This window comes from Coregonus clupeaformis, unplaced genomic scaffold (genome assembly GCF_020615455.1).
Source record: "Coregonus clupeaformis isolate EN_2021a unplaced genomic scaffold, ASM2061545v1 scaf0948, whole genome shotgun sequence".
Classification (NCBI taxonomy): Eukaryota; Metazoa; Chordata; class Actinopteri; order Salmoniformes; family Salmonidae; genus Coregonus; species Coregonus clupeaformis.
The window spans coordinates 108,046-122,888 of NW_025534402.1; the positions used below are offsets into that span (position 1 = coordinate 108,046).

The 14,843-nt window shown below is 42.4% G+C and overlaps 1 protein-coding gene across 1 annotated transcript; it reads right to left on the reverse strand.

The window, feature by feature from the left end:
• Window positions 1–1,752: 1,752 nt before the first annotated feature.
• Window positions 1,753–13,448, reverse strand: LOC123481262. Its single transcript, XM_045217162.1, has 4 exons — window positions 13,004–13,448; window positions 12,458–12,588; window positions 10,600–10,764; window positions 1,753–1,797 (listed from the first exon to the last, which is right to left on the reverse strand). The coding sequence occupies exons 1-4, from the start codon at window positions 13,284–13,286 to the stop codon at window positions 1,753–1,755; spliced, it is 624 nt and encodes a 207-aa protein (XP_045073097.1). The 5' UTR covers window positions 13,287–13,448.
• Between the last annotated feature and the right edge of the window lie 1,395 nt (window positions 13,449–14,843).

Sequence of the window (14,843 nt, forward strand, 5' to 3'; positions counted from 1 at the left end):
TAATATTAGGTTTTGGTTGAAGATCTGATAACATTCAGTATCACAAATATGCAAAAGTAGAGAAAATTAGAAAGGGGGCAAATACTTTTTCATAGCACTGTATGTCTACTATACATGGGCCGTGTGCATTTTCTGCTGGTGTATACTGAGGTATCTCTTCTCTGAGAACCTCTTCCCCGCAGTGATAACAGGCAAATGGCCTCTCTCCCGTGTGGACCTTCAGGTGCCTCTTCAGTTGGTGCTGGTGGGGAGAACCTCTTCTCACACTGGGGGGCAGCTGTAGGTCTCCCTGTGTGGACCCTCTGGTGCCTCTTCAGGCTGGACGAGTGGGAGAAACTGGCCCGGCACAGGTGGCAGCTGAATGGTTTCTCCCCCGTGTGCATCCTCTGGTGGATCTCCACCTGTTTGGGGAAACTGAAGACTTTCCCACAGAACGAACATGGGAAGCGCTTCTCTTTGCCACCGGATCTGCTGATAGCGTTACTACTACTGTCATTTGTCAATAGGCTTGTGTATCCATTTAGTATTGAGGCACTGGCATTGTCTGAGGTCTGGTTTAACATTAGGAGAGTGTGAGGAGGACGAAGGCCAGGGAGTGTCTGTGTTGTCACAGGCTCCATGTTCCAGTTGATAGATCCTATAGAAGGCATGGTGAAGGCTGCACCTGTGTGGGGGGGCAACCGAGGGGTCTCTGAATCACAACGATAGAGCAGGATGGAGCATCGCTAGCAGTCTGTGTCGTTCTCTCCTGCATAGGGACACCTCCCTGTCCCCGTAGACCGGCAAATCTAATCCTCACCTGTTCTCAGGCAGTTTGTGTCATGGATAATATGATTGGTTGTTGTTTTGTGTTCGACTATCTGTTTCTGGTTGTGGTTAACACTGTTGTTCCCAACCCAGAGTTGAGGACGCTGTCCCATCCGCTGATCTCCATTATGTCGCTCTGGTCCTGGACTGCTCAGTGATGTTGTCCCCGGGCCCTTGGCTGCACCCGTCTGGGTCTGGGAATCCAAGATGGTCGCCCAGTATCCTCTGTTAGCCTCCAGCCAATTACCCTGCAGGAAGAGGTTAGAAAATAGACTTCACAAACATGGCAGAGAAAAACTCTACATATGGAGTTTGATTTTGTCAATTAGCTGGTCAAGTTCATACATTATAATGTGTGTTTTTGTATGCAAACATAAGTTGTATTGATTTAATCTTATGAATGAAGAAAACTATAGCCAGGAGTATCATTATTCCCACTGAAGATATATTACTGTATATATGCTATATGTATTTTCTCTCCCTTACCTTGCTTCCCCCATCTTTAGTCCACTCAGCAGATCAATGCTCTGGTCTGTCTTCTATTAGTCTCCTCTTTGACCAGGAGAAGATCAGGCTTCATCCTCCATGTCTACGGACTGTAAGAGATACAGAGGAGAGGATGTTGGATCAAGAAATCTGATATGAGCACCTGCTATGGGAGCATCTTCTGATTGGGCAATGAGGGATTACATATAGTACAACGCAAACATGTTAGTTGATTTAATACAATATTAATGGTTGGATAATTCAATGGCATGGTCCCACACTTAAGACAAAATGAATTAAGACCTGACCAAATACCATTCGGACAGTAGTTCACAGTGGGCTCACCTCAGTGAGACTGTGTGTGGTCTGCTGCTCAGCTGGTTCCTCTGTGGGTTCAGGAGGAGGTGTAGTCTGGTTGTCCTCCATGACCATGGGCCCCCAGGGTTCCCCAGACCCTCTTCACATCCCCTCCTTCATCAGCAGCACCTCTGGACCCTCCTCCTCCTGGAAGAGAGAGGTGATATAGATTACACAGACATATACTCCCTCAGGTACATACACACAGATGTTTGAGTCCTATACTGTAGTTAAATAATGACTTCATCATTGTTAAACCCCCATCATGGTGGACATAAATATGATGTTGTGGGTAAAAATAAGTCAGTATGATAAGTCAAATGTCATCAGACAAACCTGACTAAACTATTTTGACATGTACAGTAGGTGTTTGTGTGTGGGAAGTGTAGGATTACAGTAAGCCAAAACGTGGGTGGAGCCAAAACAACAAAACGTGCCACTGTCCCAATACTTTGGAGTTTACTATATATTTAGTTATAAAGCGTGTCAGGTGAATGCAAAATAGGGTGATATCAGATGTAATGTATACTAAAGAGAGTCTCAATGAAAGACTTAGAATGAAAATTTCCACTTTGTGTTTATTAAATATAAACATATTTTAAATACACCATATGAAAACCACACATACACATACCTAAACTACAAATCTGCATGAGAAACTACATTAATTTTCTCATTAAAAGTGTCTTGTAGAGAAATTAAGTAGATGAATGGATGAAATAAGCATTTGGGGAAATCATATACAGTGCCTTCAGAACAGTATTCACACCCCCTTGACTTTTTCCACATTTAGTTGTCAACGATCTACACATAATAGATGTCAAAGTGGAAGTAAAATTATAATATTTGTATAAAAAATAAAACACTATTATATCATAATTAGATACATGGGGGAAAAAGTATTTAGTCAGCTACCAATTGTGCAAGTTCTCCCACTTAAAAAGATGAGAGAGGCCTGTAATTTTCATCATAGGTACACGTCAACTATGACAGACAAAATGAGAAAAAAATTCCAGAAAATCAAATTGTAGGATTTTTTAATGAATTTATTTGCAAATTATGGTGGAAAAAATAAGTATTTGGTCAATAACAAAAGTTTCTAATACTTTGTTATACAGTGGGGGGAAAAGTATTATAGCCACCAATTGTGGGTGTTGATTAAAAAAAGATGAGAGAGGCCTGTAATTTTCATCATAGGTACACGTCAATCATGACAGACAAATTGGAGAAAAAAAATTCAGAAAATCACTTTGTAGGAATTTTTATGAATGTATTTGCAAATTATGGTGGAAAATAAGTATTTGGTCACCTTACAAACAAGCAAGATTTCTGGTCACAGACCTGTAACTCTTCTTTAAGAGGCTCCTCTGTCCTCCACTCAATACCTAGGGCTAATGGCACCTGTTTGAACTTGTTATCAGTATAAAAGACACCTGTCCACAACCTCAAACAGTCACACTCCAAACTCCACTACAGGGCTAAGACCAACTAGCCGTCAAAGGACACCAGAAATAAAATTGTAGACCTGCACCAGGCTGGGAAGACCGAATCTGCACAGGTAAGCAGCTTGGTTTGAAGCCAGGTAATTCAACTGTGGGAGCAATTATTAGGATGAGCCGAAGACATGCATACATCACTGATAATCCCCCCTCGATCTGGGGGGACACAGGTCAAACGTTTTCTGTAAGTCTTCACAAGGTTTTCACACACTGTTGCTGTTATTTTGGCATCCTCCATGCAGATCTCCTCTAGAGCAGTGATGTTTTGGGGCTGTCGCTAGACAACACAGACATTCAACTCCCTCCAAAGATTTTCGTGGGGTTGAGATCTGGAGACCGGCTAGGCCACCCAGGACCTTGAAAATGCTTCTCACGAAGCCACTCCTTCGTTGTTCGGGCGGTGAGTTTGGGATCATTGTCATGCTGAAAGACCCAGCCACGTTTCATCTTCAATGCCCTTGTTGATGGAAGGAGGTTTCACTCAAAAATCTCACGATGGCCCCATTCATTCTTTCCTTTACACGATCAGTCGTCCTGGTCCCTTTGCAGAAAAAACAGCCCCAAAGCATGATGTTTCCACCCCATGCTTCACAGTAGGTATGGTGTTCTTTGGATGCAACTCAGCATTCTTTGTCCTCCAAACATGACGAGTTGAGTTTTTACCAAAAAGTTCTATTTTGGTTTCATCTGACCATATGACATTCTCCCAATCCTCTTCTGGATCATCCAAATGCACTCTAGCAAACTTCAGACGGGCCTGGACATGTACTGGCTTAAGCAGGGGGACACGTCTGGCACTGCAGGATTTGAGTCCCTGGCGGCGTAGTGTGTTACTGATGGTAGGCTTTGTTACTTTGGTCCCAGCTCTCTGCAGGTCATTCACTAGGTCCCCCCGAGTGGTTCTGGGATTTTGCTCACCGTTCTTGTGATCATTTTGACCCCACGGGGGTGAGATCCTGCGTGGAGCCCCAGATCGAGGGAGATTATCAGTGGTCTTGTATGTCTTCCATTTCCTAATAATTGCTCCCACAGTTGATTTCTTCAAACCAAGCTGCTTACCTATTGCAGATTCAGTCTTCCCAGCCTGGTGCAGGTCTACAATTTTGTTTCTGGTGTCCTTTGACAGCTCTTTCGTCTTGGCCATAGTGGAGTTTGGAGTGTGACTGTTTGAGGTTGTGGACAGGTGTCTTTCATACTGATAACAAGTTCAAACAGGTGCCATTAATACAGGTAACGAGTGGAGGACAGATGAGCCTCTTAAAGAAGAAGTTACAGGTCTGTGAGAGCCAGAAATCTCTCACAGACCTGTAACAGTCCAACTTCTTAATTACAGGCCTCTCTCATCTTTTTAAGTGGGAGAACTTGCACAATTGGTGGCTGACTAAATACTTTTTCCCCACTGTAAGTATTTAACCCCCTGAGTCAACACATGTTAGAATCACCTTTGGCAGCGATTACAGCTTTGAGCCTTTCTGGGTAAGTCTAAGAGCTTTCCACACCTGGATTAACCAACAATTGCCCATTATTCTCGACAAAATTCTTCAAGCTTTTGAAGCTGTGTGCCAGAAGAGAAAATAACTTATGAAAGCTGCTAAAGTGCGTGGGTACATTGCTTACATCCGCTTATGACAGGCTCATTGTCCACCCTCCTCCCAAAAGCCTGGAATGGATGAGCGAGCCAAGCCTATGGGTTCGTACACCGCAGCAAACACACACACCCCAACTGATTAATGGACTGATGTTTTTTTTTCTCATACTTTGTTTGTTCTTTTCCATATTATGTCTGTCTATCTCTGAGAAGCTACCCAGGAAAGGGAAAAAAAATTGCTCATATTAATATATGTAGCCTTAGAAATAAGGTTAATTAAATCAATAACTTGCTAACATCAGATAGCATTCATATATTAGCCATTTCTGCGACTCACTTAGAGAATTCCTTTGATGATACAGCAGTACCAATACAAGGATATAACATCTATAGAAGAGACAGGAATGTGTATGGGGGAGGTGTTGCTATATACCGTGCCTTCGGAAAGTATTCAGACCCCTCGACTTTTTCCACATTTTGTTACGTTATAGCCTTATTCTAAAATGGAATAAATAAATAAAAATCTCAGCAATCTACACACAATACCCCATAATGACAAAAGCGAAAAAGGGTTTAGACATTCTTGCTAATTTATTAAAAATGAAAAACAAAAATACCTTATTTACATAAGTATTCACACCCTTTGTTATGAGACTCGAAATTGAGCTCAGGTGCATCCTGTTTCCATTGATCATCCTTGAGATGTTTCTACAACTTGATTGGAGTCCACCTGTGGTAAATTCAATTGATTGGACATGATTGGGAAAGGCACACACTTGTCTATATAAGCTCTGACACACAGTGCGTGTCAGAGCAAAAACCAAGCCATGAGGTCGAAGGAATTGTTCGTGAGACCTCCGAGACAAGATCGTGTCGAGGCACAGATCTGGGGAAGGGTACCAAAACATTTCTGCAGCATTGAAGGTCCCCAAGAACACAGTGGCTCCATCATTTTTAAATGGAAGAAGTTTGGAACCACCAAGACTCTTCCTAGAGCTGGCCGCCCGGCCAAACTGAGCAATCGGGGGAGAAGGGCCTTGGTCTAAATGTGCTCTAGAGTTCCTCTGTGGAGATGGGAGAACCTGCTCCAGAGTGCTCAGGAACTCAGACTGGGGTGAAGGTTCACCTTCCAACAGGACAACGATGAAGTACACAGCCAAGACAACGCAGGAGTGGCTCTGGGACAAGTCTCTGAATGTCCTTGAGTGGCGAGCCTGGACTAGAACCCGATCGAACATCTCGAGAGACCTGAAAATAGCTGTGCAGCGACGATCCGCAGAGAAGAATGGGAGAAACTCCCCAAATACAGGTGTTCCAAGCTTGTAGCGTCATACACTCTAAAAGGTAAAGGTTCCTGGAGGATCCTTTAGGGGTTCTTCAAATTGAAACTGTGGGGAACCCCTATAAGTTCTTCGAAGAACCCTTTAGCAGATCCTCAAAGTAACCTTTTGAATAACCTTTTTGGGTTAATTTGTTGAACTACCCCCTCCCTAATTATTATTAATTAGTAGTAATAATACGCATAACAATAACACAATATTTTAGTTGTCAATATCTATTATGATTTTAGTGGGAAAGCAGAATAAAAAAATCAAAATAGGAGGTCAACTCCCAGCAGAGTCCCAAGTCCAATGGGTATATCCTCTGGCGTGTTGATGTTAATGAGTTGATGTTCTCCGTATCCATAGCCATAATGATTTTGCAGTGTGGTGATCGAAGAGGTTTCCTGTTATATTCATCAGTGTAGGGAGGGTGAATTTTAATTATACAGATGTTTAACAAAACATGCACACAACAGTATTCATACCTTGGTTTTTGTGGTAAATGTGATAATGGTTTTCATACACATACCAAGTCCATAATGTAGAGGCCTATGGGATTTTCATTTAAGAGGTAAGGGAGGAGGATGGTACATGTGATCTACATGATATACACCAAAACCAATTGATATACCATTGTATGCCTCCTGTCTGTATACCTGAAGACACAGACACAAAAGTGAGCAGTTCATTCATCTGCACCCAATACAGCTAGCCTTCAACATATTCTTATAGCATAATAACGTTACCTCTTTGTTGATTGATATCCATTGAATTGTATCCATTTTCTGTTTTAGACAGATTTGCACAAATATGAAAAGATAGATGGCATCATCATAAAACAATATCAATTTAGGATCATACAAGGGACAAACCTTACCTTCAATTGAGGAGATCTTAAAACATTTAGTTAAGTGCCTGCACCTGCTGTCCTTTCAAATCCAAATGTTTCAGCTGGGCAGTTAGGTTCCTGCAAGAACCCCCACCAACTAAGGAGGTTCCTCGATGAACCCCACCTCCTATGGGGTTCTTGGAAGAACCTTTTAGAGGTAATTTTCAGTGCCAGAACCCTAAGGTTCTTCAAAAGAACTTTGAGGATCTTAGAATAACCCTTTGTTGAATCCCTAATTTTTTGAGTGTACCCAAGATTCGACTCGAGGCTGTAATCGCTGCCAAAGGTGTTTTTCTTCAACAAAGTACTGAGTAGAAGGGTTTGAATATATAAAGATTTTAAAAATAAGAAACCTTCCGAAGGCACTGTGTGTGTGTGTGTGTGTATATATAGTATAAATTATATACACTACCAGTCAAAGGTTTGGACACACCTACTCATTCCAGGGTTTTTCTTTATTTTTACGATTTTCTACATTGTAGAATAATAGTGAAGACATCAAATCTATGAAATAACACATGGAATCATATAGTAACCCAAAAAGTGTTAAACAAATCAAAATATATTTTATATTTGAGATTCTTTGAACGTAGCCACCCTTTGCCTTGACGACAGCTTTGCACACTCTGGCATTCTTTCAACCAGCTTCATGAGGTAGTCACCTTGAATGCATTTCAATTAACAGGTGTGCCTTGTTAAAAGTTAATTTGTAGAATTTATTTCCTTCTTAATGCGTTTGAGCCAATCAGTTGTGTTGTGACAAGGTAGGGGAGTGGTATACAGAAGATAGCCCTATTTGGTAAAAGACCAAGTCCATATTATGGCAAGAACAGCTCAAATAAGCAAATAGAAACGACAGTCCATCATTACCTTAAGACATGAAGGTCAATGTCAATACGGAAAATGTCAAGAACTTTGAACGTTTCTTCAAGTGCAGTCGCAAAAATCATAATGCGCTATTATGAAACTGGCTCACATGAGGACCGCCACAGCAAAGGAAGACCCAGAGTTACCTCTGCTGCAGAGGATAAGTTCATTAGAGTTACCAGCTACAGAAATTGCAGCCCAAATAAATGCTTCACATAGTTCAAGTAACAGACACATCTCAACATCAACTGTTCAGAGGAGACTGAGTGAATCAGGCCTTCATCGTCGAATTGCTGCAAAGAAACCACTACCAAAGGTCACCAATAAGAAGAAGAGACTTGCTTGGGACAAGAAACACGAGCAGTGGACATTAGACCGGTGGAAATGTGTCCTTTGGTCTGATGAGTCCAAATATGAGATTTTTGGTTCAAACTGCCGTGTCTTTGTGAGACGCAGAGTAGGTGAACGGATGATCTCTGCATGTGTAGTTCCCACCGCATGGAGGAAGAGGTGTTATGGTGTGGGGGTGCTTTTCTAATGACACACTGTCTGTGATTTATTTATGTGTGTATATACTGAACAAAAATATAAACGCAACATGCATCAATTTAAGATTTTACTGCATTACAGTTCATATAAGGAAATCAGTCAATTGAAATAAATAAATTAGGCCCTAATTCCACATGACTGGGAATACAGATGTGCATCTGTTGGTCACAGATACCTTCAAAAAAAAGATACGGGTGTGGATCAGAATACCAGTCAGTATCTGGTGTGACCACCATTTGCCTCATGCAGCGCGACACATTTTAGCGAAAAACTTTTTTAAAATGTTTTATGTGAAGTCAGACGTCTGCTGTTTTTAATCGACACAAGATAGTTAAATTGAAACGCACCGCAATAGGCAATTGTCACATCTATTTTCTATGCAAATGTTATACATGTCAATAAAAAATCTCTGGACAAATTAATGGAAACATAGTTAATGAGTTGAACCAGGTGTTTTTTTGTCTGGGGCTACAACAAAAATGTGTGCTGTTGGGGGTACTCGAGGACTGGAGTTAGGAACCACTGGCCTACACAGGACTAACACATTTTTTATACACTGAGTGCACAAAATATTAGGAACACCTTCCTAATATTGAGTTACACCCCCTTTTGCCATCAGAACATCCTCAATTCGCCGCGGCATTGACTCAAAGGTCTCCAGTGCTTCCCAGAGTTGTGTCAGTTGGTTGATGTCCTTTGGGTGGTGGACCATTCTTGATACACAAAGGAAACAACAGCGTTGCAGTTCTTGACACACTCAAACCGGTGCGCCTGGCACTTACTAAAACTTTTGTCTTGCCCATTCACCCTCTGAATGGCACACATACACAATCAATGTCTCAATTGTCTCAAGGCTTAAAATATACTTTAACCTGTCTCCTGCCCTTCATCTACACTGATTTAAGTGGATTCTAACAGGTGACATCAATAAGAACCACACTGTAGGTTTCACCTGGATTCACTTGGTCAGTCTGTCATGGAAAGAGCAGTTGTTCCTTATGTTTTTGTACACTCAGTGCCTATCACACAATGTCTGGAAGCAATATTCCTCCTGAATATTCAACACTGGAAATCTCTTACAGTCATAATTCCAAATGCAACTGTGGATCTTTTTGACAATTCATCTTTGTCTTTAATACAGGGTTTGATCTCAACGTCAGAAGCTATCGAGGGGAATGGTTACTTTCAATGGAATGCTTTTCTGCTGGTGTATCCTGAGGTAGCTCCTCTCTGAGAACCTCTTCCTTCAGTGTGAATCACCTCTCTCCCATGTGGACCTTCAGGTGCATCTTCAGCTGGTGTTGGCGGTAGAATCTCTTCTCACACTGGGATCAGCTGATTATTTATCCCCTGTGTGGACCCTCTGGTGTCTCTTCAGGTTGCCAGCATGGGCAAAGCGCATGTTACACTGGGTACAGCTGAAGGGTTTTCTCCCCTGTGTGGACCTCTGGTGCCTCTTCAGGTCACCAGCCTAGGCCAAGCAAATGTGACACTGGGTACAGCTGTACGGTTTCTCCCCTGTGTGGACCCTCTGGTGGATCTCCACCTTCTGGGGGCAGCTGAAGCCTTTATTACAGAACATGCAGAGGGAAACGCTCTTACTTTTGCCTGATGTTGCTCCCCCACCCCGAGCCTGGGCTCTAACCCTGTCGTTTGAGTTCAATACCTGATCGAAAAGGATGTTGGCTGTGTGAATCGGAAGGCCCCATTGACATGGACACTGGGTTGCGATCCCTGAAAGCTGTAAAGGGGAGTGGGTGCAACATTTGGATTTGTCTCAAAGCTTTCCCCTGTAGTCTAAGAAGTCACTGGTGTTGCCCTGCGATTGTCCTTCTGTTAAGTGAGTCTTGTCTACATTCCATGTCAGAGGAGTGTCACCTTCCACTTTCACAGTCACCTCATCTACGACCAGAACCTCCCCTTTCTTATCTAGGCACCCTTCAGAGTATACACTACTACTGTACCTGTTCCAATCCTCTCATTGGATTAGTCTGTGTATCTAAGCCCACAGGCATGTCACCAGGTATCATCTCTGTCTCTGTAGCGTATGAACAGGACGGATCATTGACAGTCTGTAACACGTCACCTGAGTCCTGATGGGACAGAACCGTCGTCGGGTTACCATAAAGTAAATACTCTGAGAGGGGGAGCAGGAAGACAGCCCAGTCGCCCCAGCCCCGTTGGAAGTCTTGGAGTATGTCTCTGTCTTGAAGATGGTGTTCGCGTTCCACTGACCTCCGTGATGCTGCTGGGCTGCGCTGGGGCGGTGGTGGGGTCCTCTGTGGCTACAGCAGGACTACTCTGCGCTCCAGTCTGGCTGTCTCTGCTGTTCTGGGGGTCCTCCTCTCCTTCAGCCCTCTCCTGCTTGACCCCAGGACCTGCAGCCTCTGCATCTGCAGACTGACAAAAGAAAAGAGAAGGTTCTTACATTTGTACATGAGTTTAATTGGATAACAATGTCAGGTAGGGAAGTCTCACAAGCTCATAAATGAGGATGTAGATGTACAGTGCATTCCGAAAGTATTCAGACCCTTCCACTTTTTTCCACATTTTGTTATGTTACAGCCTTATCCTAAAATGGGTTAAATAAAACATTTCCTCATCAATCTACTCACAATACCCTATAATGACAAAGTGAAAACAGATTTTGGCAGAAGGTCTTGCAAATGTATAAAAATAAAAACAGAAATACATTGTTTTGCTATATCGAAATTGAGCTAAGGTGCATCCTGGTTCGATTGATCATCCTTGAGATGTTTCTACAACTTAATTGGAGTCCACCTGTGGTAAATTCAATTGATTGGACATGATTTGGAAAGGCACACACCTGTCTATATATGGTCCCACAGTTGACAGTGCATGTCAGAGCAAAAACCAAGCCATGAGGTTGAAGGAATTGTCCGTAGAGCTCCGAGACAAGATTGTGTCAAGGGCACAGATCTGGGAAAGGGTACAAAAAAATGTCTGCAGCATTGAAGGTTCCCAAGAACACAGTGGCTCCATTATTCTTAAAATGGAAGAAGTTTGTAAACACCAATACTCTTTCCTAGATCGGCCGCCTTTCTAGATCTGGCACATCGGGGGACAAGGGCCTTGGTCAGGGAGGTGATCAATAACCCGATGGTCACTCTGACAGAGCTCCAGAGTTCCTCTGTGGTGATGTGGGGAGAACCTTCCAGAAGGACAACCATCTCTCTGCAGCACTCCACCAATCAGGCCTTTATAGTAGTGGCAGATGGAAGCCACTCCTCAGTAAAAGGCACATGACAGCCCGCTTGGAGTTTGCCAAAAAGGTACCCAAAGGACTCTCAGACCATGAGAAACAAGATTCTCTGGTCTGATGAAACTAAGATTGAACTCTTTGGCCTGAATGCCAAGCGTCACGTCTGGAGGAAACCAGGCACCGCTCATCACCGGCCAATACCATCCTACGGTGAAGCATGGCGAAGCGTGGCAGCATCATGCTGTGGAGATGTTTTCTCAGACGGCAGGGACTGGGAGACTAGTCAGGATAGAGGAAAAGATGAACGGGAGCAAAGTACAGAGGGAGATCCTTGAGGAAAACCTGCTCAGGACCTCAGACTGGGGTGAAGGTTCACCTTTCAACAGGACAATGACCCTAAGCACACAGCCAAGCCAACGCAGGAGTGGCCGGGGACAAATCTCTGAATGTCCTTGAGTGGCCCAGAGGCCAGAGCACGGACTTGAACCCGATCTAACATCTCTGGAGAGTCCTGAAAATAGCTGTGTAGCGTCATACCCAAGAAGACTTGAGGCTGTAATCGCTGCCAAAGGTGCTTCAACAAAGTACTGAGTAAATGGTCTGAATACTTATGTAAAAGTCATATTTCAATCCTGTTTTTGCTTTGTCATTATGGGGTATTGTGTGTAGACTGATGAGGGGAAAAAACTATTTAATCAATTTTAGAAAAAGGCTGTAATGTAACAAAATGTGGAAAAAGTGAAGAGGTCTGAATACTTTCCGAATGCACTGTAAGCAAGTGAATAGCTGAAGAGGCACCTTTCTGAAATTAACGGGCCACATTTGATTTACAAAGTAACTACTTTTTTTATGCAACACTATTACACTAACCTCTATTATGATAATGTGCTGGGTTGAGGTTCCACTCCCTTCATCAACCGTGATTGGTTGGTCGTCTCTCCATATATTGTGTCCCGCTGGCTTCACAAAGCTCCTGTGGCCTCCAGTGAGATGTCCTTCACCTGAGAATGATTGAGGGAAAAGAGGTGGTTAGATACTGTCAATGCTCAATGGTATAATGTACACTATTGACAGTTTTGACACTGTCTAGAATAGGCAAAGATGTAAGGTAACACTTCGCATAACTTCTTGATATACTATTTATAGATCAATTGATTATGTTCCATGCATCATATTGTTTTCAATGATAAATAATAGGAAATGATTGTAAATCAAAATCTTGGTTATTGTGTCTTTGTTCAAGATAGCTAAGTAATCAGGGGAATTATTCCATACAATCCAAAAACTGCCCAACACCCAACTTTGGTTAACCATATGAGGTTAACGCATGTAAAGCCGCATGTGCGCTGAGGGGAACGGGGTGGGGTGCTGGAACGAGCGCTAAACCCGGCAGTCTTGGCCTTCTGCAAAATGTACCTCTTGCCATTCCTCTGTTTCGGTCGAGGATCTTGACACTTCTAGGACGACTGGCGAGGACGCGCTCTCGCATTGTCCTCTCTGCGCGCTCCCGTGCCACCTTCAGTTCAAGTAGCTGTAGTTTCCTCCGCAATGTCCTGTTTTCTTTCTGGCTTTGAGTTATTTCCAAACGAAACACTGCATAGTCGTCGTCTACGAGTTTACAGATCTCTGACACGGCTGCATTCGCCAGTACCTCCATGACGGAGGCTATTTGAGTGTGAAAAACCATACAGTTAGCCATTGTTAGCAGCTAAATAACATCTGTCAACCAAGTCCTGTCTCCAACGCGAAGTAAAAAACGCTAACCTGGAAATTGTAATTGGACACTGGGGTTTTGTCGTTTGGGCAAAAGTCCGACCAAAGGCAGTACATTATATGGTTTAGAAACTCTGCGGTCCAGCAATGTGACGCAGCCAAGAAGAATTAAGTACTTCCGAGTCACGGATTTTTGGAATCCTTCTGAATAAGAGTCCTGTTCTGTACGCCTTGTAAATTAATAATTAGGGCCAAAATAATAGAAAATGTCCACAATTATCGATATATTTCATAATAAAAATCATACAGAGTAATTAAAAGTATTTATATTTGATTTATTTGTTCATCCTTTAAAGCCTAAATGGTCAACAATGTTTTTTGTGTGTGTAGTCCTATCATTTATTGGACTGTACCACAGGAGATTGGTGGCATCTTAATTGGGGAAGACGGGCTCATGGTAAGGGCTGGAGTGGAATAAATGGAATGGTATCAATTACATCAAACACATTCTAAGTCTGCTAACATTTCCTCATAAAATCTTACGAATTTCAACCATTTGTATTATTTATTTTTTTACCATCTTCATTGAAGGGCTTTTATTTTGAAGGGAAATCGCCAAGGTCATGGCCTTATTCTTGCCAGCTCTTGCATGTTCTTGCTGGCAGGATGGAGGAAAGAGAAATGATTTTATAGGCCTATAGCTTGCCAGCTTGTAGTCCTAAAAACCACAAATGATTTAGCATTTTCTACCTCTTGTTCGTTAGGAGATCTTATACATTTTGTTCTATGAGATAATATCAGTCTGTTAACATGACCTTTATGAATTATGAAGCCTTTATGTGCTTGTTTTGATTATATAAATGCTTCAAAATTCACAAAAAGTGATGTTAGCTGATGAAGATTATCTCATAGAACAAAACGTATAAGTTCTCCTAAGCCTGTGTCCACAGACCTTATTTTCGGCGTTTATCAAAAAAAACTCAAAAAACCCCATTAATTTCCGCATAGGCTTTGGCCAACGACCCATTGCGGAGCTGGCCTCCGTTAGTGCCTATAAAAAGACGCCATTACTATTGCTCTATATTGGTAGGCGTCATAGCTCAAAGGGCGTGGCTAACTGAGGGTATGCGCGCTGTTCTTTGAAAAATGGTTCTGCTTATTACGTTACACATCAAATCATTCACGATCAGTATCTTTCAAACTCAGAGCAGACTTGTTTAGAAAAATAACCGTAACTAACCACGTTTCCATCCAACCATTTCATGCGGATGAATTACCTGACGCATGCAAAAAAAAAATCACGGAAACTATTGTATAAATGCCGAGAGACAATTTATTCATTCGACATGGTGGGATCTTTCTGTGTCGGTAAAATTCATAAAGCAAGAAATGGCGGTGGAAACGCCTTTATGCGCAAATATTGATATAATAACCATCACATCGAAGTAAACTTGGAGTCATGCTATGATATGTTGTGTGGTCCTCCCACTACGACTCAGGAAAGCATGCAGTTTATTATGCTACAGATTAAATAAATTATGAT